The sequence below is a fragment of the Pygocentrus nattereri genome, chromosome 10 (assembly GCF_015220715.1).
Source record: "Pygocentrus nattereri isolate fPygNat1 chromosome 10, fPygNat1.pri, whole genome shotgun sequence".
Taxonomy (NCBI): Eukaryota; Metazoa; Chordata; class Actinopteri; order Characiformes; family Serrasalmidae; genus Pygocentrus; species Pygocentrus nattereri.
Window position 1 is genome coordinate 9,025,142 of NC_051220.1, and position 23,859 is coordinate 9,049,000.

A 23,859-nucleotide genomic window follows, 5' to 3' on the forward strand; every position below is an offset into this window, starting at 1 on the left:
GATGCTACTATATCGAGACACCAAACATGTCTTGCCTAATTGACTGTAGTAAGGTCACAGGTGGAAGACCATGTAAATCTGAATGACCTATTGCTTTAAACATGTTTGGTTAAAGGATGCAAGTCAAGAATTCAATTGTGTCTCAGGACAAAGTGTTAATAAGATATAATAAGTTCCCGTCACTTTGAAAACTAAACACATTCACCTCTGAGAAAGCAGGAACTGAGCTACAAAAACTGTTTCCCCATAAGCGCCACACCAAGCCCTCCATAAAAAGAGAATGGCAGGTAGGGGAGGGGGTGGAGCCCGTCAGATGGAGGAATTAAAAAAAAAAAAAAAAAAAAAAAAACATACAGACTCTCTGCTTGGCTATGCATGTCCACCGTCAGCCCCCTCAAACTAATTAGAATTGATTTATGATGGATCAGGTAGCTTATCAGGTGCAGAAAGAAATTACCATGGCTAGCCAAGGGGTGCAAGGGTCACCATCGAATAGCAAAATCAATTTGCATTGATTGCAAAAGGTTCATTTTGTGAAAAGAGGGACACAGTCAAAGGGATTAAAGTTAACCAGACAACTTTGATACCACACAACAGGCTGCTGCCTCTTCTTCTTCTTTTTTACCTTCTTTACCTGCTTGGATAACATGCACTCAAAAAGATTATAAATATACCCGCTGTCGCCGACGCCTCGGGGCACATCACACACCGGCTTTGCTATTGATGTCTAAGTGACATCTGCACTTGCTGCAATAATAGCGCAGACACTCAGGACAAATGCTAGCACTTATATTAAAAATAACGTACATGCAGGAGGGGCCGAAAGTCTAAATCTCTGAAACTGGAGACCGTCAATTCTCCTATGTTGTTTAAATGGTAAGAAGGAAAGCAGATACAGCAAAGAGTAGGTGCAAAGAGGAATCTACGTTTTGCAGCAGTGTGACCCCCTCCTCCCCACACCGCTCCCCAAGCCCCCCACCCAAATCCTCTCCCCACTCTCACTTACCTTCAATCGCCAGCATTGCTCTTAACTCCCGGTTCAACAGCTCGAAGCGTCTCTCCAGATCATGCTCCCTCTCCCTGGGCAAGTTGTAAAAGTTCATCAATATGTTAATTACTAAATCATTAAACACTTAAAGAAACCTTTAATAAACATTGATTTAAGCACTCGCCGACACCTTGCCGCTTCGCATTAATCTACTGCAAAATAAGTGATACCCAAACAGCGGACGAGAGAGGCTGTTTGGGGTGATACGATGGCCGAGAAGAGAGAGATGATGATATGTTGGGGGGTGAGAGGGGGGTATCAACGAGCAAATTTAATTTCACCTCTTTCAAATGTATTGGAAATGAGCTAATTCGGGGCCCGTAATAGAATTTGTCCTTCAGAGCCCATTCGGCGACAAAGAGCGGAATGAAAGAAATAATAATAATCGAGGCCCTTTTAATTGACCACTTAAAACGCCATTTTTTCCAGTGATATAATGTGATTAGAATACTTCAATCTGTCATTTGTGAGGGCTTGGGAACTCTCTCTCTCTCTCTGTGTGTGTGTGTGTGACACTCTCTCTCTCTCTCCCTCTGTGTGTGACTCTCTCACTTTCTCTCTAGATTGAAAAGCAGCCCTGGTTTATTGTCAGTCCCATTTACACATTCAAATCAAAGGACAGGCGACACAAATGAACATCATTTCATTGGCAGATCCATTCCACAAGGCATGTAACGTTGTATAAAATCAATAATAATGCCACAAAGAAAACAGATTTAACAGCAAAATAAGCTTCTATAGCTTTGCCTTTTGTTTGCCAACCGTTTGAAAATAATCTAAATGAACCCAAATGGCTATTAAGCCACTATGGTATCTACTGGTTGATCCAATTCAGCTAATGGATAGAATAATATGAGCAGTGAATTTCATTAGAGCAGTCATGTGATGACGCAATTCCATTTCTCCGGCTGCACTGAGGGGAAGGGGTGGGGGCAGTAAAGCCGCTGTACCCTTCACCAGTTGACCTTGTTCTTGGGCCCAAGTCCCTGGGGTCTACGCTCTGAAGTGTAGGACTTGGAACATTATAGGTATGTGTACACCATCACTCATTCTTCAACAACAGACAGAACAGACAGACAAATGATGTGCCCCAGCTATGTACTGAGCACTAATTCTTTAGAATATTTTCAGTATATACTATGTAGTTTATATGAAAATGTATATATTCCAATATATAAAATTCCAATGTGCATCCTTACAATGGGCTGATTTATGAAGTGCTAGACAGTGGATTTCCACAGTGCAACGCAAAGCAAAATGGGTTGAGCTTTTGGAAAATCTTGGAAACTTAGCCTAGTTCAGCTAGCTGGCTGGTTGCAGCTTATATAATTCATATACATATTCAACCTTAGCTAGCTAGTTAATATGGCCAAGCTGGAACTCATATGCTCAGCTCAATTTAGGCTAAGCAGCTAACAAAAAAGCTGAAACTTGTAAACTAAAATGTATCTAGCTAGGTAACAGGAGCAAGTGGGAACTTATTTACTCAACTTCAGCTAGTTAAGTAAGTCCATCAAGCTGGAACCTTTATGTTCAATTTTATCCAGCTAGCTAACTTACATATTCAACCTTAGCTTGCCAGCTAGCTAACATGGCCAAGCTGGAGTTTGTATACTCAATTCTATCTAGCAGCTAACAAAACCAAGCTGGGAATTATATACTCAATTTTAGCTAGCTAGCAAACAAGATCCAGCTCTGATATACTCAACTATAGCTAGCTAGTTAACATGAGCAGGATGGAATTTATAAACTCAACTCTAGTTAGCAAGCTAATAAATCCAGGCTGGAACTCATATACTCAATTTTATCTAGCTAGCTAACAAAACAAAACTGGAACTTCTAAACTCGATTTTATCTAGCTAGCTAACAAGAGCAAGTAGGAACTTAACTATACCCAACTTCAGCTATTAAGATACCACCACCAAGCTGGAAACTTGCTCCGTTTTATCCAGCTAGCTAACAAGAGCATGCTGTAACTTAAACTGTAGTCAGCTAACTAACGTCAGAGATGGAACTCACCTGATTCATTTTATCTAGCTAGCTAACAAGATCACACTGAAACTTGTATACTCATTTTTAGCAGCTAACAAAACAAGGTTAGAACTTGTATACTCAGTATTAGTTAGCTAACGAGACCGAGCTATAACATAGAACCGTGGTGGTTGGTTAGTGTAGTGGTTAACACCTTTGTCTTCTACGCTGTAGACTGGGGCTCAATCCCCCACCAGGGCAAGCACCCTACACTATACCAATAATGGTCCTTGGGCAAGACTCCTAACACCACCTTGGCCTACCTGTGTAAAATGATCAAATTGTAAGTCGCTCTGCATAAGAGCGTCAGCAAAATGCCATGAATGTAAATGTAAATGTAAACCGTAGCTAGCAAGATAACAAGAGCAAGTTGGAATCTATACACTCAACTTTAGTCAGCTAACTAAGAACTCCAAGACGGAACTTCTAGCAGGCCCACAAGATCAGACTGTAACTAGTATACTACATTTTGACTAACAAGCTTACCAGATCAAGCTGGAACTCAAGTCTAGTAAATAAAGCAGCCCCTTTATTTTATAACACCATCACTGCGGCTTCAAAGAAGTATGACGAAAAGCATTTAAACACGTTAATGTGTAGAACCTCTTTTGTTTAAAAGCTTGAGATTATGTACAATGGTACCACAACATCGTTGACTCACTTCTTTTTAGTTTGAAATGGAGTAGTATGCTAATATTTTGCACACTCACCTGATGCAATCTTACCATATTAAAATCAGTACATAATATGTAGCTTTTAGTGTTTAGTACACAGTTGGGGCACAGCAAGAGAGACAGAGAAACAAACAGAAACAGAAACAGAGAAGGGAGTGAAAGGAACTCACAGCAGAGAGAGCTGGTTCTGGCGGCGGATGAGAGCATTCTTCTTATTGACCAGTGTGAACCACTCCTGCATCATGGCCTCCTCCTCGTCCTTATTCTTCCCTATAGGAGCGCACAGAACAGCAATGACCGCTACATCTTAGCCACAAAACAGCATTTCCAAACACTCAGAACATCACTGGGCTCTTCAGCACAGACAGGAACACTCTGAATAACAACTGATTAGAGTTCAATGTCAAAAGGAAATTGGATTTATGATGGTATGCTTTGTGAAGTCAGCTACAGCAGTACGTCAATGTTTGGGGACACCTTGATTAATCTGAAATCTGAAGAGCTGAATTTTCTCATTTTACTTTTCAGTGAAGTAGGAAAAAACGACATGCTAATCCTTTGGGCATACAGGTCTACTTACAAATTACATGCTTTGTTGAAAGTGTAAATCAATTATTTGTTGAACTTTATAAATAAGAGGGAAAATGAACACAAAATAGGGTCTGTGTACAAGTTTTGGCACGTTATGCTTTATTTTGTGCCTTAATATGTAAACTCAGCAAATAAATAGAAACTGAGCCCTTAAACTGGCAGAACTGTTCTGTGTAGGACTTATTTCCACTTGACTTCGAACTGACTGTATTTAGCTAGAATAACACCAGCTAGCAGCTAGAACAGCAGAATGGTTTGAGCGCTGATGTCACAACATAGGGGACAAAATGCATGGCCTTTGGATTTATAGCAAAGGTATGGTGATTGTTCAGTGCTGCAGTTCTCTCAAATGCAAACGTCAGGATCTAATGCGCTTGTATTCAACATCTTTAGTTATATCACTGCTGTCGGAACAAAATCTCCATTTTTTATGTTTTTTAGTTTTTGATATAATTTGTTTTTTACATCGTGTGTAAATTTCATGATGAATGGACCAAAAGAAAATGACATGGAAAAACTCTGGTTCCATTGACTTACATTAAAAGTAAAGCAGGTTTTTTCCTTCTCCTGTAAAGTTACCATTTTGGAGATACAAGGTTTTGTTCCGACAACAGTGATATGATGATTCAATAAAACGCTCGGTGCCCCCAAACTGTCGATGGCCAGTGTACATGTCAAGCTAATACTCTGTAACTTGAGTTGGTAACTTTTTAGCGATCACAGTCCTTTTCTTGCTGAGGAACACACACAAACTTTCTCCGGCATGGTTAACTTGAGCACTTTTCTCAAACCTTTTCCTCCTCTGAGCGAAGTGCATCAAATGAGATTAGCCCACAGGCTTTTTCTCAGCCACACAGATTGACACGCAAGTTAGGAAGCTGGCCAGAAGCGTGTTCAGTGGCAACATATTAGACACTTCACAAGACGCTGCCATTGTCAATAAAACAGAGACGGCGCTGGATTAGGTGGCTGGATTACGGGCGGCTGGTTATGTTCCCACACTGGCTGGGATTAACACTGAGCTCCAGAGACTTTGTGCTGCTTCAGAAACCACCGCCGCTAACACCCTCCAAACTGGAGACGGAATACGTATGAAGCCTTATGGTGTGTGTGTATGTGTGCGTGTATATTATATATATATATATATATATATATATATATATATATATATATCAGGTGCCAAACTTCCACTGTAGGAGGAAGTGCAGGTGAACCCACACCCACTCTACAGGCCACGCAAGTCTGGAGATACTGGCTGATTTTAGAGATTGTAAATTCCATCGGTTTGTTTATATGTAAAAGGTAAAATTAGCAGGATAAACGTTTTATTATCTTGAACTGGAATCACTGTTTCTAACAACATAAAACAGGTTGGTTTTAATTAACTGTATAAAATAAATTCAGTATGCTAGTCCTGTTCAGCATCATGGCTTCAGCTAATAGGTATGAAGCTGAAAATAAAAATGTAAGATGCTTTCAGAATGATGAACAAGAGTTGTACAAGGCTTTAGAAGACTAGAACATTAAGAATTACATTATAATTAAATTAACATGCAGAATTTGAAATGTGGTGATTGTCACTGCATAGAATTTAATCTACAGAACAGGATGTACAGTAAATAACTCAAAATCCTTTAAGGTGGAATGAAACATCTAAATCACCGCTAAGCGTCTAGCCTATAAGAAATAAATCTACGTGTTATAAGTTATTGGATAAAAAATTTACTATAAAAGAGGTTCAGTTTTTTTTTTAACAGTAGTTTATATTCATGCAAACTATATAGTGTATATGTTAGGCTTGTTTTAAGAAGCCGGTACTGCAGATTTGTTTCTAAACTTATTTTAGAAAGTTATGAATGCATAGTTCTGGTTCTGGTTCATCCATCCACATAAAAACTTTTGTTACTGACCAAAAATATTTTTTTGTTCCACTACATATTCTTGTAAATTTCATGATGAATGGACTGATAGAAATGGTCCACAATTGCATGGAATAACATGTTTAATGTAAGTTAATTTACATAAAAAGGGAAGAATATTTTGCCCTGTAAAGTTGCCGTTTTGGAGATGCATGTCTTTTTTCAGTGGACCGATTTCAAGAAAACTTTTTAGTTTAAAAAACAAGTTATTAGACAATAAGTGTTGACCAAAAATATTAAACAAAAAATAAATGAATAAATACACTTCAGAAAGCCTTTAGAGGGGATATTCAACTGTTCAACTGTCAGTTTCTATAATTCCCACTTATAAAACTGGATTCATATGGTCAATGTTTATAAGACTTATGTAACTTCATGAAGCACCGAGCACCACCTGCTTGATGGCTGAATTGGTTAAGTGGGTTGGAGATGTGGGACCGCCGTTGCCATTCTGAGCATTTCAGCGACACTAATTATTTCTTTGAAGGAGGGGATGAAAGTGGAGAAAAGATGAAAGATCCTTTAAGCTTATGTAATCACCTTCTCTACTCACTAACTCTCTGATACCCAGCTCCGCCTGACAGCATCAACAACAGAATTAGCGTCTAAACGCAAGTTTTACTGCTGCTCCTTTTTACTTCATGTGCTCCCTGACACTGTATTACAGCTACAATATGAATAACAGAACACAGCATGGCTACAAACAGCAGCAGCAGCTCAACTGAGGCCTCAGTGTTTTCTGTACTTCAGTCCATGTTTGTAGATAACAGTGTGTCAGTGTCAGAAACCACAATCAAGTCTATTAGATATGCTGAACTCCACATGGTTTAGAGGCAAACCTGAGATGATTTAGGATGAAGCTAATTGGTGGGGTATAAGCTTCCACTACTTGTTAGCTACATTATCTTGAGTAAAACTAAAGGACCAAACTTCAAAAACCAAACATGCCTTGGCTGACACCACATTTTGGAGAGGGAGGGAGAGAAATGGCTAAATTCAGTTTTTGGCCAAACTATCGCTTTAATGTGAAGACATCTTCTCTTATGCAGTAGAATCACAGCACAATTACTTGGAGTCCGTAGATTACGCTGGGAGATGGGATGTGATAGAATGTTCTTGGATAACCTTCATTTGCATTCACTGCATAGTGTCATCAAAGTCAAAGAGGTCACTTGTAGCCAACAGCCCATAAGCTAACAGTCAAATACAAACATTAAGGACACATGAGTACCTACAGATACTTACATAACTAAAATATAAACAGGACATATCACTATTTATACTTACACATATGCAATACATACAGTACGTTTCTAGCAATATATAAATATTATATATATATATATATATATATATATATATATATATATATATATATATATATAAACCCATGTCCTCACAAAGTATAAAAACAAACTCAGTGGCGATGCAAAGGCCCTGGATGGGGGGCTTTCAGAGAAAGTCCAAGTCTGAGCTGGGAACTCTGGTGGAGAGATGTTTTTTTTTCATTTCCCCTCTCCCTCTCCTTACTTACTGGGCACCATGTGACTGTGACGCTGGTCATGTGAGAGAGAGACAAATCCGCTGGTCACAACAAAGCCAGCGGAGGCTCGGCGGGCGACGGCCTTGTCAGTCACCAAAAAAAAAAAAAAAAAAAAGAACCGTCCCGACCCTCCACCAGGGGAGCGGTTCTCATGTCTGCCAGAGCCAGATGTGTGTAATTTTTTATTTGACGACGACAACGACTCAGAGAGAAAGGGGGCGAGGGGAGGAGAGGGGGGAAAAAAAGGAGCTGGGATTTGGGAATGGATTACCGTAGTCAACTTTTAAATAGCGCGGCTCGGAAGGGATAAAGTGTTGTGTGACAGGTCATTGTAGCTCCGCACAGCCAAATGAAACAAGCAAATAATAAATGGTAATATTAAGCTTGTGTGACATTGTGAGGAAGCGGAGGATTAGGAGGCGCATCGCGGAGGCCGGAGCCAGAGCGGGGCGGAGGGGGGTGGCGTATGTGTGTGACAGTGAAAAGAGTTCTGAGTCCTCATATTGTCTCACACACACACACACACACACACACACACACACACACACACACACACACACACACACACACACACACACACACACACACACTTATTCTACAGTGCCACAGACCTGACCTTTCCTCTTAGCTGGTTATGAACGAAGGCCACTGGAAGATGCTAACCCCTCAGCTGAGGTCAGAGTTTTATTTCTGCAGTTTATTTGCCATCTTGCACATATTTTTGCTCAGCTGTCAAAAATGACATTCAATCCAAGGTCGCTGTAGCTCACAACTTGGGGAAAAAAAAATTACAACAGAGAAACCACATCCTGGCTGACTTTACCTTCTCTAAAAGGAACAAAAAGAGACATATAGACACACAGATGCTGAATAACTTAATAAACATATATTTACATATCATACCGCATCAACTTTATATTTTTTCATTTATAATAGAAATGGTTCAAACTTACATAACTTTTTTTCTTACTATTTGGGAGACATGAGGTTGTGTCATTTTTGACAGCTGAGCAAAAATACATGCATACTGTCCAAAAGTGTCCGTCACTGTCTTCATTTAACTATTTACAAATCTCTCTTCGCCGAAATCCAGTATTAGTTGTAGTTATTGTACCTGGTCAATCTAAACAGTCCACCAAGAAATTGCTGTTATGTGTCACTTTATTTATTCTATATCATAGTGCTTTTTTACTGGCTAAACACACTTATTGCCCTTTTAAATACTTTGAAACAATTTTTTACACTTTTTAAAAATGAACGTATAAAATAAATACAATAAATTAATTATAACACTGCTGCCAGAACAAAACCTTGTATCTCCATTTTTAATGTTTAGTTTTTAACATAATTGGAAAAAAAAAGCCTGTGGCCCTTTACGTTGTGCATAAATGTCATGGCGAATGGACCAAAAGAAATGGCCTAAAATTGCTTGGAAAAATCTCTGTTTTTATTGCCTTACATTAAAAGTAAAGTATCTTTTTGTCATCTCCTGTAAAGTTACAGTTTTGGCTATACAAGTTTTTGTTCCGACATCAGCAATAAGTAATAAACAATATGAATAAGTACGCATAAATTTCCATATATGTATATAGAATCAATGTTAACTCTTAGCAAAACATCCTCTGACATCTTCAATCTGCAGTTAAAACTAAATAAAATAACAGCAATTATTACCAAGACATATGATTCCAAACTTTTGAACAACAGGGATGTTTGGGCACCCCCTAGTTAAATGATGTTTTGTTCATTTTCAATCTGCAGTGAACACATTTAAATATTTTGGTGCACATTTTAATGCATTGTTTCTATTTACTAGCTGAGTTCAACATATTGGGGAAATAAAAACCAACAAAACAAAAAATATGTGCATAAATGATACGTGCCATGACTTGCACAGGCCACATTTTGTGTTTTTTTATTTTTTTCCAATATGTTAAATTCAGCAAATGAAAAGTAATTGTGGATTAACATGTGCAGAAGTGTTTTCTCTGTAGAGGATGTGTTCACTTTGTTGATGAAACAAAGACATAGAAATTAACTTCATTTGTCTCTGTGTGCGTGTGTCTGTTTATATATATATGTATAACATACACACAAACATACACACAGAGAGAGTCGTATGAAGTTAATTTCAACGTCTTTGTTGATGAAACTAAGTGAACATGTCCTCTCTCTCTCTCTCTCTCTCTCTCTCATATATATATATATATATATAAAATATTCCACCCCATGTTAATCTTGACACCTCAGTTTTATGGTAATCGATTTTGTCCTCTAAAAAACACAATTCAGTTCTATCTGCTTACAAGGGATTTAAAATACCTACACATTCTTCCTATCGGTCACTAATCACTTCCAGTGACCTTCCCCTATTCACCACTCTCACACACACATTCTCAAAATACATACATGCAAGAAATTCAGTACGTACACACACACACACACACACACACACACACACGTGCGCACGTCAGTGTTGTGTGGTGGGCCTGGGGGGCTTGCGGCCGTGTCTGGGTGAACTAGCCTCTATAGCCAAATAAGATTAAGATAAGCATCACAGCCACTGTTACATTCAAACCAGATAGCATTAATGAAATCCCCTCATAGTACACATTCTGCTGCCTTTTCCCTGCTATCCTTTACTGATTACCAACTCACAGCGACGCCCCTGCAAAGCCCTGCGCCACGAGCCAGCGTTTCGGCTCTGAAGGGCTCCTACTTTCCAGCAAATAGGGGTACAATTCATTTTGAGGTATACTTCATACAATAAACACTTCTGCATTAAAGCAGACACAGCCTGTTCAGTATAAAATGACTGTCAATTAAATGAGGCCAGACAGACACCAATGGCAAATTAATTATATGAATTGAAAACAAAAAAAAACAACAAAAATAAACCTTCACAACGGGGCCGTTTATTTTGTTTTACTCTGTCAAACTGTTAATACCAATTTTTTCTCTCATTTCATTTAGATAGAAATCTTTCAGTAGTATTAAGAAATGAGAACAATTACAAATTAATCCTGAATCTGGTGAGCCCTGCTAAGAGCTGGGCTTCTTTACCAAAAGAAAAAAAAAAGGAAGGGGAAAAAAGGGAGGCAAAAGGGGGGAGAAAGGAAAAAGAGAGGGAAAAAAACAAAAAGAAAAAGGAAAAAGAAAAGAAATATATTAAATCCTGTGATCACAGCAAGCTCTTCTCATTTCTTATCCGACCATTTTCTTGTTTAATCCAATAGCCGCTAATCCAATTTGTCTATCGGAGTTTTAAGGGCCACATCTCAACTTCACTGCAGCTCACTCACTTTCTCTTTTTTCTGTTTTGGAACATTTTATGATTTATTTTAAGAGGGACGACGCTCGTGTGGACTATCCTCCCTTTATTTTTTGGGTAAGAAAAAAAATTCAGAGGGAGAAATAAATGTAGAAAAGGAAAAAAAACGAACAAGATGAACGTTGTTTTGTGTGATTGAGCAGGACCTCATTAAAAGGTCCGTCAGCAAGTCTTTTTCTGAATATGCATGAAGGCAATAATCAGAATCTCGGTCGTCAGTGTGGGGAGGGAGAGAGAGAGAGAGAGCGAGAGAGAGAGAGAGGGAGGGAGAGAGAGAGAGAGGGACAGAGCGGTAAGTACAAAAGGATTGATTTAATTACTTGGAGTGGCTGTGCGGCATGGAGCAGTCTTGTTAGCGTGAAATGAAAGGGCCGCACTAGCCTTGTGGCGGCCTGAAGGAAGGTAGTTTTGCTTTAGGCACAATACCTAATCTCAGGATAAAGCTCGGCCCATTGTGGCTGAGGAGGCCCGTCACCAGCTTCGAAATGGACACAACACATTTTCCCTTATTTATGCCAAACTGGTTAACCGCGAACCTCTTACTCTCCGTGCTATTGATCAGGGGGATCGGCCTCTTTTAAAGTGACCACGGAGAGCAAGAAAGCAACAAGGCATATCATCGCTTTAGAAAATAAAAGACCAAAAGGGGGAGCTTTGGTGGAAATACTAAAAATGGAAAATTAGACAGGTCTGGAATGTTAAAGCACCAGTTGTGTTACTATTTTTGCTGTGAAAGTCATGAAAAATAGCAACCCTGTTTAATTTTTTTTTGCATTTTTTTTTCCAAATGTGTTTTAAAGTACGAGATGAATGGACCAATCATTGCTTAGAAAATAAAAGACCAAAAGGGGGTCTTTGGTAGAATTCCAAAAAAATGGAAATTTTGATAGGTCTAAACTATAAAAAGCACCAATTGTGTTATTTTTGCTTTGAACCTCATGAAAATGGAAGGAATTTATTTGCATTTGTGATGAAAGGGCCAATAAAAATAATCTAAGATTACTTTTTTATGAATAAATTCATATAGATATTCTATAAAGTGGCATTTGGTAGATATGAGGTTTACCACTTGTCTTTTTGTTACTATTTTGTATATTATTACTAGTGATGAATCATATCAAAAACTGAACAGGTGCTTAAATTTGGCCAATTTCAAATATGTGATGATGTACTTTGTACACGTTGGAGGAAGAGAATGTTTAGGTGATGCTCAGCTATTGAGCTAAAATATCTCCACTTTATTCGTTTTACTGTAGCCCTAAATAAATGATAAATGCTGTATTTCTTCGCAAAACCAATCCAGGTGGATTTACTCCTGTTTATTAATGAACGCAGGCAGAAAAATCAGGAATCGGCCCAGGATTCCCATAAACGGAGCATCCCTAATTATTAAGCTAGCAACTCAATCATCATTCGCCCCCTAAACCAACCCGGGACATGATTCCACAGTTATATAATTCAGCCAAAATAACTCCACATGGATCTTCAGGTATTAGCAGTTGTCTGCCTGGCTCCAGTGCAGAAGTTTTGGCTGGATTACAACATGCTGACATATCTGCGCTAACTGAATGTCTGCGGACGGAGCGCTCACCATTTAATTCCCGACTAAGGCTCCAATCCCCCCCCCCATGACAAAGATTTCAATTGCTGCCGGTATTATTGACCCGCGGTTGCTTGCTCTGCGGCTTAAGAGAAAGAATTCATAACTATAAGCGCCCTTAAACTGTGGCGAGAGACGCTAGCGGCCGGGCTGGGCAAAGTCGCTTTTAATGAGAGGAAAGTCTGCGCTATACATACACGGTTATCGTGCCATCCTTTCATGTAATTGTTTGAACGTGTGTTGGGGAGAGACTGAGAGGAGATAGGGGTTCTCTCTAATGTAGCCCGCTCTCATCCGTCCCAGCGCAGCCGAGAACGCAAACACGCCCTCCGCAAACAGCCCAGCTAACAGCCAAGACGCCTCGCACTCGAGGCCCTCCGCGGGAGGGGTAAAACAAACAGCTCGCTGATAATAGATTCCTCTCTCTCGATTTCTCTCTTACTTCTTTCTTCCTGCACTTTCGTGCATTTCTGTTCCAATTCAGACCACACTCTTTCTCACTTCAGCAGGGATTCTGCTAAACGTGTCGTGAAGAGTTTTAAGAAAATTACCCTTAAAAAGCTGCTTGTTTGGGCAGTAAGCTTGTATCTGTCCAAAAAACACTAATATTGGAATATATTAGAATATATCACATATAGTGTTTTACTATATTAAATGACTTTGCATGAATTCTAATGCTAATGGAAAAAAAAGAACTTTTAATGAAAGTTGAAGGAGAAAATATTCATGCAAAGTAATTTTGGAGCATTTCTATTGGTCTATTCATAACAAAATTTTGAGTAGTATTTAAAACTATGTAAAAACAGAAAAGGTTATATATATATATATATATATATATATATATATATATATATATATATATATATAAAACCACACACACACAGATTATATATATATATATATATATATATATATATATATATATATATATATATATATCGCTGTTGTCGGAACAAAACCTCATATCTCCAAAATTAGGACTTTACAGGAGAAGGAAAAATTTTGGTCCATTTGTCATGAAATTTACACACAATACATAGGACGACGTGTTCTTTCAAATGACGCCAAAAACTGAAAAATGACAAGAAGTGGAGATACAAGGTTTTGTTCCGACAGCGTATATATATATATGATGTGCATATACACACAGTCCTATGTAAATGTGTGTGTGTGCACAGAAAATTTTACATATGTTTTTCTGAACAGTAAGCTTGTACTAATGTTACAATAAAACAAATGAACATGAACACAATAAGTAGTGATTTTATGCATGTTAACAGGTCTGTTTCTTTACAGAGCTCTCCTTCAAGAAGCCTTTGTTTTTTTACTGTGTTTATTTTCATTAATTCTAATGCTAATGTTTTTACCAGGATACACACTTAAATAGTTTGAAATAATGTGCTTTGGTGCCACAGCACTAAATACTATCTATCTATCTGTGTGTGTGTGTGTGTGTGTGTGTGTGTGTGTGTCTGAAAAAACCATCTCTTTTAACTTTTCATTATGTTCATAATGGATCAATAGAAATGATGCACAGCAACTCAAATTTTGCCACATGAAAGCACATTAAAAAACGTTTTCTTCCCTTTTCTTTAAATGACCATTTCCCCAACACCACGTTTTCGGCAGCGGCGATATTACATATTTGACACGGAGCAGAGGTGCAAGCAATATGAATTTTAGTCCAGCTCAGTCCGTCAACCTCCAGCAATCACAAATACGTCCATCTCTGTCCACAACCCCCCACTCTATTAAACTGCGTGTTTTTTTAATCAATAAACATTATCACGGCCTGACAGACTATCGGCTAGCCGGGGCTGCACCTCTAGCCTTAATCCCTGGGCGGCCTGGCCACTATCTCGCCCTGGCTACGAGCACAACGGCCTGGACAGACAGTTTACATTACAAAACCACCATTTACGCTCCTCTCCTGGCGCACACCAAATATTAAAGAGATGCACAAGACAGGAAACATGGATGAAAGACGTGATACGTAAGGATGGGACTGTGTTATTGACTGAGTGAGCTTATGACTTCGCTTTAATGCTGAATCAGAAGGAAATGTGCTGTGTACTGTGGAAAGTCTCACAAAGTTTACTGACATATTTACTTTTAAACACAATATAGTCAAACTTTTACCTTCCAGACTTTATATAATTTGCTCAAATGTGAGAGATGATGACATATTTCAGTGTTGGAATAAAACTGAACAAAACCAAGCCCATAGAAAAGCGCCACAAAACACAGGCGCTCTTTGGGTGGAGCACAAGAACATGCACCCTCTTCTTCTGCTCTCATTCTTCTGTTGACTATGACTATCATTTCATTCTCCCGTCCACTTTGGGCCAGCTTTGCCTGCGTTAAACACGGAGGGGCCGAACTGAAGGGCCTTTGGAAAAAGCAGGACTCTTCAGGTAATTAATATTACACGAGTGGCAGATGAGAGAGGGCTAAAAAGAAAGATCACCTGGTGAAGCCCTCAGAACTAGGTGTTTCATTAAAAAGACCTGGACAATGCAGGGCCTGGGACAATGAGGGGGACACCGTATTTTAGCACTTGTGCTCAACAGGCTCTCCAAGTTGTGGCTGGGATGAGAACAGAAATCTATCCCGGTTAATAATCTCATAACAAAAGCTAAAAGACATCATCCTATTAACTAGTGATCCTCAGAGCTAATGTGAGGTACTTCCCAGTGGCTTTTATAGAGAACGGCGCTATTAAAGAGAGAGGCTGAGCGGCCGGCGGGGGATCCAGACCGAGCCCAGGCCTTCTTTCACCCTTTATCTCTCGCCCTTGTTTGGGACCTTTCAAGTGGATGGTGTGCGGGATGTGTCAGTGATATTATTGACCGCTAGCAAAAGTTCACTAACGTCCAACATCGCCTCATTTTTTGGTCTTTTTTTTGGTCAAGACTTGAGGAAGAAAAAAAAAAAAGGACCTTTTTAGACATCACTTAGACATCTCACCTACCTCCAATAAGCAAAGTTAACAACACCTCAAAACCTCCCCCACCAAAGCCCCTCCCACTCTCCCCTCCGCCATCTCCAACTCCTTGTTGCACATTTTACCTTTTTTCTTTTCTTCTACCCCCCCCCTTCTTTCTCGGAGGGAAGATTAAATGAGTGAGCTGGCTGAAAGGCTCAGAGTAGCCGACACAAAAAGCGTTAAAAATTCTCATTTAGTTGTCTTTATTTTGCTAGCGCCATGTGGTCCTTGAAGATGTTGAAAACACGGGAAGCAGAGGAAAGATCAGAGCCGGCTCATTAGCATTGGGACAGAATTGGAGAGGCCAGGATGTATAGCGGGCCTACTCTAGAGCTCCAGTGTGAGCGGTTGGTGGTAAGCTCTCTGTTTCATTGTGCTTTTGTCTTTCCGCCGGGTCTACCGCACAGTGGGGGGACTACGCTAGCCCCGGGTTACACAAGAGAATTATGGGAAAAAAATAAATATATTATATATATTTTAGAGCAAGATGGAAAGGACTCTCGATGTCATCAGGTGTGAACTGTGGTGTACCTACTCCTACATTGTGTTTACATGCTAACGTATACATTCACGCCATATGCCAAAGATTTGAACACCCCCAGTAAAATGATATGTTCTGATAAACATGTCCTCTATATGACCAAACCTAAACATGTTACTTTCCTTCTAATTGTAGTGATTTCTATTTTTTCCACAGAATTTAGCATACCGGAAAACAAACAAATCATAAAGTACAAAATGTGCCAAAATGTTTGCAAAGACTACATTTCGTGCTTTTTTCCCCTCCGTGCCAAACCCAGCAAATGAATATTAACTATGCTTTAAAACGTGAAACAAAATCAAGCTGTTTGACTAGGGTGCCAAAACTTTTGCACACAACTGTATCCGCTAAAATAGACAGGTCATTTGGTAATTTCGGGAAAGCTTGAGCTTAAAGAAGTAAGTATGGTAGTGTATAAACGTTTCATTCTTTTCCCTTTTCATAGCTGGGCTTTGGTCACAGAGTCAGAAACCACATGAGCAGGTCTGTTTGAGTTTACTTTCCAACTTGACACAGTTCAATGCATGTATGTGATGATTCAGGCGAGCACTCAGCACCATGCTAAGCTTAACTGTTAGCTACATTAGTGCAAACCTAAGGAAGCAAACTTCGCGTCTAGGCTATGAACGATTAATACGATGAATACGATTTTTCTGCTGATCTACCACCTTAAGGTCCTATTCAGCGCCTCTGCAATTCAAAGTCTGGATTTCAGTGCAACAGCAGCAGGTTCTGAACAGCAAACAACGGCAAGCACGTCTACCGTGTTGCCTGTAAATACTGAGCTAATCCCGCCGCAGTCCCCATGCTGCTCCTGATTGGGTCTTTAATAGCTGTCTGAAAACGTGTTGACATACGTTTGTTCAGAAAGTGTGCAAATATAATTTCGGTGTCCCCCCTTGGCTGGGCTTTGGCACAGAGGGAGGGATAAAAAAAAAGGAAAAACAAGCCAGTGCTAACGGTCTCCATCTCGCCTCAACCCTTCCTAGTTGTAGTGAAATGGATAAAGGTCTAGTTGGATGGGTTTATCGGGTAAATCCTGGTGGTTGGCCTGCTATCTTGGATGATGACCCCGAAGAATGTCAACAGCTCATTTCCCCCCGAGCTGGGAGAAGACGCCATGCAAGTCATAATCTGCTGCCCCTCAAAGCCCTCCATTCAAACAGCACATCTCAGCATCTCTCCAGACACCTTCACCAGCATCAGGCCATGCTGGGCCTGCCAAACGCTGCCTCGCTGGAGATGCCGAAATTGGGAAAAGGTTGGCGAAGGGTGCATCTAACAAATGGGATGTCGGTTTTGTAGACTGATCGGTGTTGCTCTCAGCAGTTTCACTTTAAATTTAAATTACACCCGAAAGAAATCCTTGCAAAATGCGAGGGTGAAGGAGATTCCATTAATATTTCGCAAAAATGGATTCAATACTAGAGTGCATGTACTCATATTTTGTATTTCTCAGTATTTGGTAGATTTTGCTCTATACAATAGCTGTTTCGCTCCCTCACACCTATACTAAATGTGCCAGCATTTCTGAAGGCCAGCGCATATATTCATACAGTTACATTGTTGAATAAGTCAACACAACCTCTGCAACTTGAATATGGCGTCTTTCTGCAAATTTTGGGGCACAATTTCTATTTATTTAGTTTAACATATACAGAAAAAAATGTGGCACTTTTACTTCTGCACTGGCCCAAATACGCTCATTTCAGCAAATTCACAGCAATTGTGCATTAAAAATGTGCCGATGTGTGGTCTCTATAGAAGGTGTGTTCACTTATTTAGACTTCAATCAACAAAACAAGTCATTCGACGAGTGGCACATAATCTTTTGTGTTTACCCGAGTTGTTTCCACAAGCACTGGCATTATCCTACGACTAATCTTTCTTAGCCCTGTTTCCTGTAAATGATCTATATGCTGTTTCTATAACTACAAATTCCTTCAGTTTCTATGAATCGAAGTGTCACTGCTACAGATCTGAGTGATTTCGCAGCTCTATATTCGGGCTGTTTGGTGGGCTTGATGCCAGCCAGCTCCCAAAAGTGACCAAGACCAGATGTTACCGAAGTGATCAACAATTGAAGCCACAATAGCTGCGGGGGGAGGGAGGGGACAGCATAAATTAATACTTGATTTCTCCAGCTTTGATGGAATTAGCCGTACTCCTTTTCTCAATGTGCCATGTGAATGTCCTTGCGTTAAACGTTTTTTTTCCCCCTTCTTATTTTTTCTTTCTTTTACCTTCTCTCTTTTTCTCTTCTCTTCCCCCCACCCCCTTTCCACCCTTTTTTGACAAGTGAGGCCACCCAGCAGAAAGCAACTGATGCAAAACCCCCAAGTAATCCCCACGTTTATCTCTCCTCCGTGGTTAGTCTGAACACAGTGCCCATTATCTCACGGATTTGGGCAAACTTTCATTTATTTGTTGGCCTTGGGTATTCTCTTTCTTCAAACTCCGGTGCCTGGGTTTAGCATCCCCCGAGTGCCCTATTCCAATGTAAATAGATTTGCATAGGGCCACAATGCATCTATCTGAGGCACTGATTAGTTGACAGAGGAGAGGCCTGTTGGCATGGAGGGGGGGTGAGGGGGTGCATGTAAAAGAGAGCCCCTCCAGGACAGGAGAAGGAAGACATGCATATGTATCTGAGTTTGCATGAAGTCACCAAAAGAAGAAGAAGAAAAAAAATCTCCACGCAGCCAAATGGAACCAGTTCAGTTGGACCCTCCTTTACGCCCGACTGTAACCCAGCCCAGCTCTGCCAAACACGGCTGCTGTTTACAACACAAAGAAATGACAAATATATTTCTGCTGTCGGAACAAAACCTCATATCTCCAAAATTATAACTTTAGAGGAGAAGCAAAAAACTTAGCTTGCTTTTAATGTAAGTCAATGGAACCAGAATTTGGGGTAATTTGTTTTGGTCCATTCATCATGAAATTTACACACAATGTAAAGGACAACAGACATTTTAGAATTTTTGAAATTCTTGAGGTTTTGTTCTGTATACATATAGAAAACTTATATATGTATATATTTGCATATATTACATATGTATCATATGTATAAGAATATTCCCTAACTTTAGAATGACTGCTGAATCCGGGCCATTTCTGAACATCTGGGGGTCTGAAACAACATCCTATTTGGGGGCCCCACCTACCCCCTAAATGTTTGATCAAGAAAAAAGGTAATACATTTTATCCTAAAAACCAACAAAACATTATGTAACTACATGCAGAGAAAATGTAATTAATACTACATTAAATAAATGTATCAAAGGAAATGTCAGTCTTGTTGATTGTTCATGATTTAATTTCTGTTACAACTATTTAAATTTTATTATATATTATATTTGTATATTAATCTTTTGTTGTCATTTCTTTTGTAGCATTGAAAGGTTCCATAAAAGGTGATTTTATCATTATTATTATTATTATTACACTTGAATATATAAATGGTACCAATAAAAGAATTATTACTGTAATTGTTACATTCACTTTGTCAGATATTGACACATCTTTCAAAACTCTCTGCTGGCAACCAGAGAAAAATGATGTTCTCCAGATGGGACAGATGTTTACTCAGACTAAAGATGTTAAACCAGCAAGCTTTGACTACCATACCATTTTAACTCACACAGCATCCTGACATCATCCCTCCATATTTTACCTCCACTTGAAATCCTTTGTTAGATTACCTTCTTCAGGCTTCATCATCATTACAAGGAAATTCCACCAGTTTCTGAAAAATTCTGCATAATTCAGACACTGATGTAAATAGTCATTCATTAATTTAGTGTGAAATGGTTCACTGTGGAAAAACTTTCTGACTTCTTTAGAGTGGAGGTGATGGGAACCAGGGGTTGCCATGACTACAACACAAATATAGACATTTTATTTACTATCCAAAACCACCAGTGACCCAACAAGAGCTTTCTGAGATTTTTTAAGCTGATGATGGTAAATAAGTGATAAAAACTTAAACAGCTTAGATGTATTTTGCCTCATAACACCATGCATACACCCCTCCACCATGAATGGCTTTTAGAAAAATGTGTTTCAAGCCAAAGCCTTATTTCAAAAGTATAAAATAACTTTCTGTTCAGGACTATTTTGTCAAATAGATTTTATAGGTATGCTTTTGTTCAAATGCTTCTCAAAACCACCATAAAACAAAGATTCAAACATCAAGCAGTGTATCTGTAACCATTCTGTGAGGGAGCTTTTAGAGGTGGATGTCTGGTTCCTATTACCATCATTGTGAACAATTCGGACTTGGTAAGCTTCTCTATAACACAGCATTTCACAGCAAACCACTCTGAATGACTCTGTTTACATCGTAACCATTTTAAATATGCATTTTGTTGGTATTCTCCTTAAAGATGTGAAAAAGCAGTCAAGGGTATTGAGCAAGAGTTGGTTCAGATATCTGCATCAGCACACACACAGTGCAGGAAAGGCCTCCAGACGAAGAAGCAAACTGCGGTGGTCTACGGCTAATAAAGAGAACAAGAGAAATAAGATAACTCCGAATGGAGGTGCCTCCAGTGAGCGTATATTGTCGCTTTCCCCCTCCTGGGTTACTCTTTGCATAATTGTCCCCTCCCCCTGCGTTAGCATGGCGGGACCTTCCCCCCCGGGCCATGTGTTAGAACAAATTTGAGCAGTGTCATATTGCACGCATTTCAACAGGGCCAACATGGTTACCGCCCAATTTGCTTAATGAATTAAGCTGAGGGAGTAATGGATGTGCTAACACTATTAGCTTTCCTTTCCACATCTGCACTGTGGATTCTACCCTCAACCCCCGCTGTTCTGCCCCTCCCTTATTGCCCCCACGCCTCCCTCTCCCTCTCTCTCAGGTTTGCTTAAGGACAAATTGATAATGAGTCTCCTCCCTACTGTAAGTACAGAAACTCAATTCCCTCGCTATCTCTCCATCTCTCCCTACTTAGAAAGCTAACAGCAGAACAATAGTGTTTAAATTGTCGTTTCCGTTAGCCGGTTTGGCTCGCTTTGCTTTGGGATGCAGAGGTAGATGATAAAGGTGGCAGAGCGAGCCACCAGGAATGCGCAGCCCGGAGAGGCCCATACAAAGGCAAATGAACAACAACTGGGCTAGCATAGCAGGGCTGTTAGCACGTGAAAGACCTAATTACAGGCCAACCCCCTGCGCCATTACACTTAATTGTAAAGTGCGTCTTAATCAGTTACCATATGAAAAGCTCCATTAATTGAGCGCATTGCTAAAATTCAATTACGTTGTCGGCGGACGATTTGAAAACCAAATAATGATCAATTATGCAAACTAGCTTCTGCACAAACCAGCCGTTTTTGCTAAGGTCTCAGTGTGGGCTAAACAGAGCAAACGCATCATTTACCTTCATCAAATTTAGACCTGTGACCTCGTAAAACAATGATGGCAAAAGGGAATTCGACCAATTTTTCACTTTTAGCACAATTCAACTGTCGCTATTTAAACTCATTCAGAGTGGTTTGATGTGAAATTGCTGATTGTAGAGACTCAGATTTCTTTATAGTGGTGGTGAAAGGAAGCAGGGGTCACCATGACTACAACACAGATTATAGCCATTTTATTTACTATCCAGAGACTCAAACAAACTGTCCAAAGAATAGCATGTATCTCTAGAACAGCAGCTTTACAGAAGACAAAAACCTCTTAACATTCAGTGTTAAAGTTAACAAGTAATTTCTGCTGATCTATTCATCATGAAAATTTCCCCATAATGATAAACTGACTAAAAAGGAGTGGTTTTATATGTAATGCTGATTATGTTAAAATAGTGCTAAACATGGGAAACATGGGAAAAAAAAGAAAATTCTTCTTTGGGTAATATTTTACTTGGCAGCGTCTTGTATGACAGCGGTTTTTAAGTAAACAAACAGTTTTAGGCCGAAAACTTACGGTAAAACAATTATGCAGCACATTTATGTAATAACTTTCTGTGAGGGAGCTTTTAGAGGTGGATGTCTGGTTCCTATCACCACCACTGCGGACAATTCTGTAGGTTTCTCTAGAACAGAGCATTTCACACCAAACCACTCTGAATGACTGTTTACATCAACCATTTTATGATAGAGAAATTTTGAAAAACTGGCGGAGTTCCCCTTTAGTGTTGAAAATGAAGACTAAAAGCATGCGACGCCACAGAAAAGCATTTAAAAAAAAAAAAAAAAAAAAGGAAAAAGGGGGGGAAAGGGCCGGATCAGTGGAGTTTTGGCGGCGAGTGGGTCTGTGTGTCTGCTTGTGGGTGCCAGAGCAGCTTTGCGGGGCGAGACACTGGAAGCTTTGGCTGAGTGCTACTGGAACGGCAGCCGGAGAGGCGGTGATGAAAAGGCCTCGAGATGCTTCAATAAAAGAGAGATTATAATAAGCGGCGTCATTGTTAGACCCCCCCCCCCCCCCCCCCTTTTCCCAAAAATGCTAATCAGGCCTATCGCTGGCTGCCCGCGATGCCTCATGTTAGCAGCGTTTAACTTAACTTCGCACCAACAATTTAAAGGACAGCAAGGCCACTGAACAACACAGGGAGCAGGAGGGGGGGGGGGGAGAGAGAGAGAGGGGTAGAGAGAGATAGAGTTAGAGTGGAAGCAAGGGTATGGGGGGTTGAAAAGGGATGTCTGTTTCTGTGCAGTTATTTACAATAAAAAAAAAAAATCAAAATTACACATCTCTCAATGCAGAAGCCTCCAACCAACAACACCCCCCCCCTTTACCCCTCCCACCAACTCCATCCACCCCGCGCGTTTTATCTTAAGATTTTCAGACAATGCCTGGAGGATCCCGTTCCCTAATCTTCCTAAAAATCCCCTTTCATCCAACTGTTAAAGAATGTTTGAAAGGCTGACACCAGACCGAAAGGAGAAAGAGAAAAAAAAAAAGCCCTTCCTCACATGTGGGAAAAGCTGATGGTGTTGGGGGGGAGGGGGGCATAGTCAGTGCAACTTAACTAATTAAATTGTTTTTGCTGCTTCAACATACAAACCGGGCCTTGGAGATTACATAAGGCTGATTGTGAGGGAGTGGTCTGAGCGCTGACCTGATTCTCTTAGGAAGAGAAGACAAAGCACGCAAACAATTATGCACATTTTTTGACTTCTTTGGAAGATAATTTCACTTTTATCGGTACGTTGCGCGAGTTGTGTGGGTCAAATTACATGTTTGTAAAAAGTCAACACAACCTTGCGACACAGCACACATTATTACTGCAAAATGTCTACTTATTTATGCTGAGGTTAGCATACTGGAAAAAATGAAATTTTTAATCAGCATTATGTTAAATTCAGCCAATAAAGAGAAAAACACATGTCCTTTTGAGGGACGTGTTAACTAAGCCAGAACTTTGGCACATGAATGTGCGTACAAAAACAGATGCAAACAACTCAAAGCACTGAGAGAGAAAAAAACGTTTTGGGAAAGTGCTCACTAATATGATGTCAACTGCAAGCCTTGAATATGCAGTACAAAGGTTTAAAAACAAATAACCAAATTAAAAAATATATATATATATATAAATAAATAAGCACAGCTGAAAATTGACCATTCTGATGTTAACCACTCCTTGAAG

At 39.7% G+C, this 23,859-nt stretch overlaps 1 protein-coding gene across 5 annotated transcripts in view; it reads right to left on the minus strand.

Annotated features, from left to right (window-relative positions):
* ehbp1 (EH domain binding protein 1) overlaps window positions 1–23,859 on the minus strand; it is a 245,448-nt gene that overhangs the window by 10,161 nt on the left and 211,428 nt on the right. For all 5 annotated transcript variants that reach the window (XM_017704980.2, XM_017704981.2, XM_017704979.2 and 2 more), the window contains 2 exons: window positions 3,924–4,023; window positions 1,007–1,080 (listed from right to left, as the gene is read on the minus strand). In XM_017704980.2, the coding sequence (XP_017560469.1) occupies window positions 1,007–1,080; window positions 3,924–4,023 (174 nt within the window). The remainder of the gene's footprint in view (window positions 1–1,006; window positions 1,081–3,923; window positions 4,024–23,859) is intronic.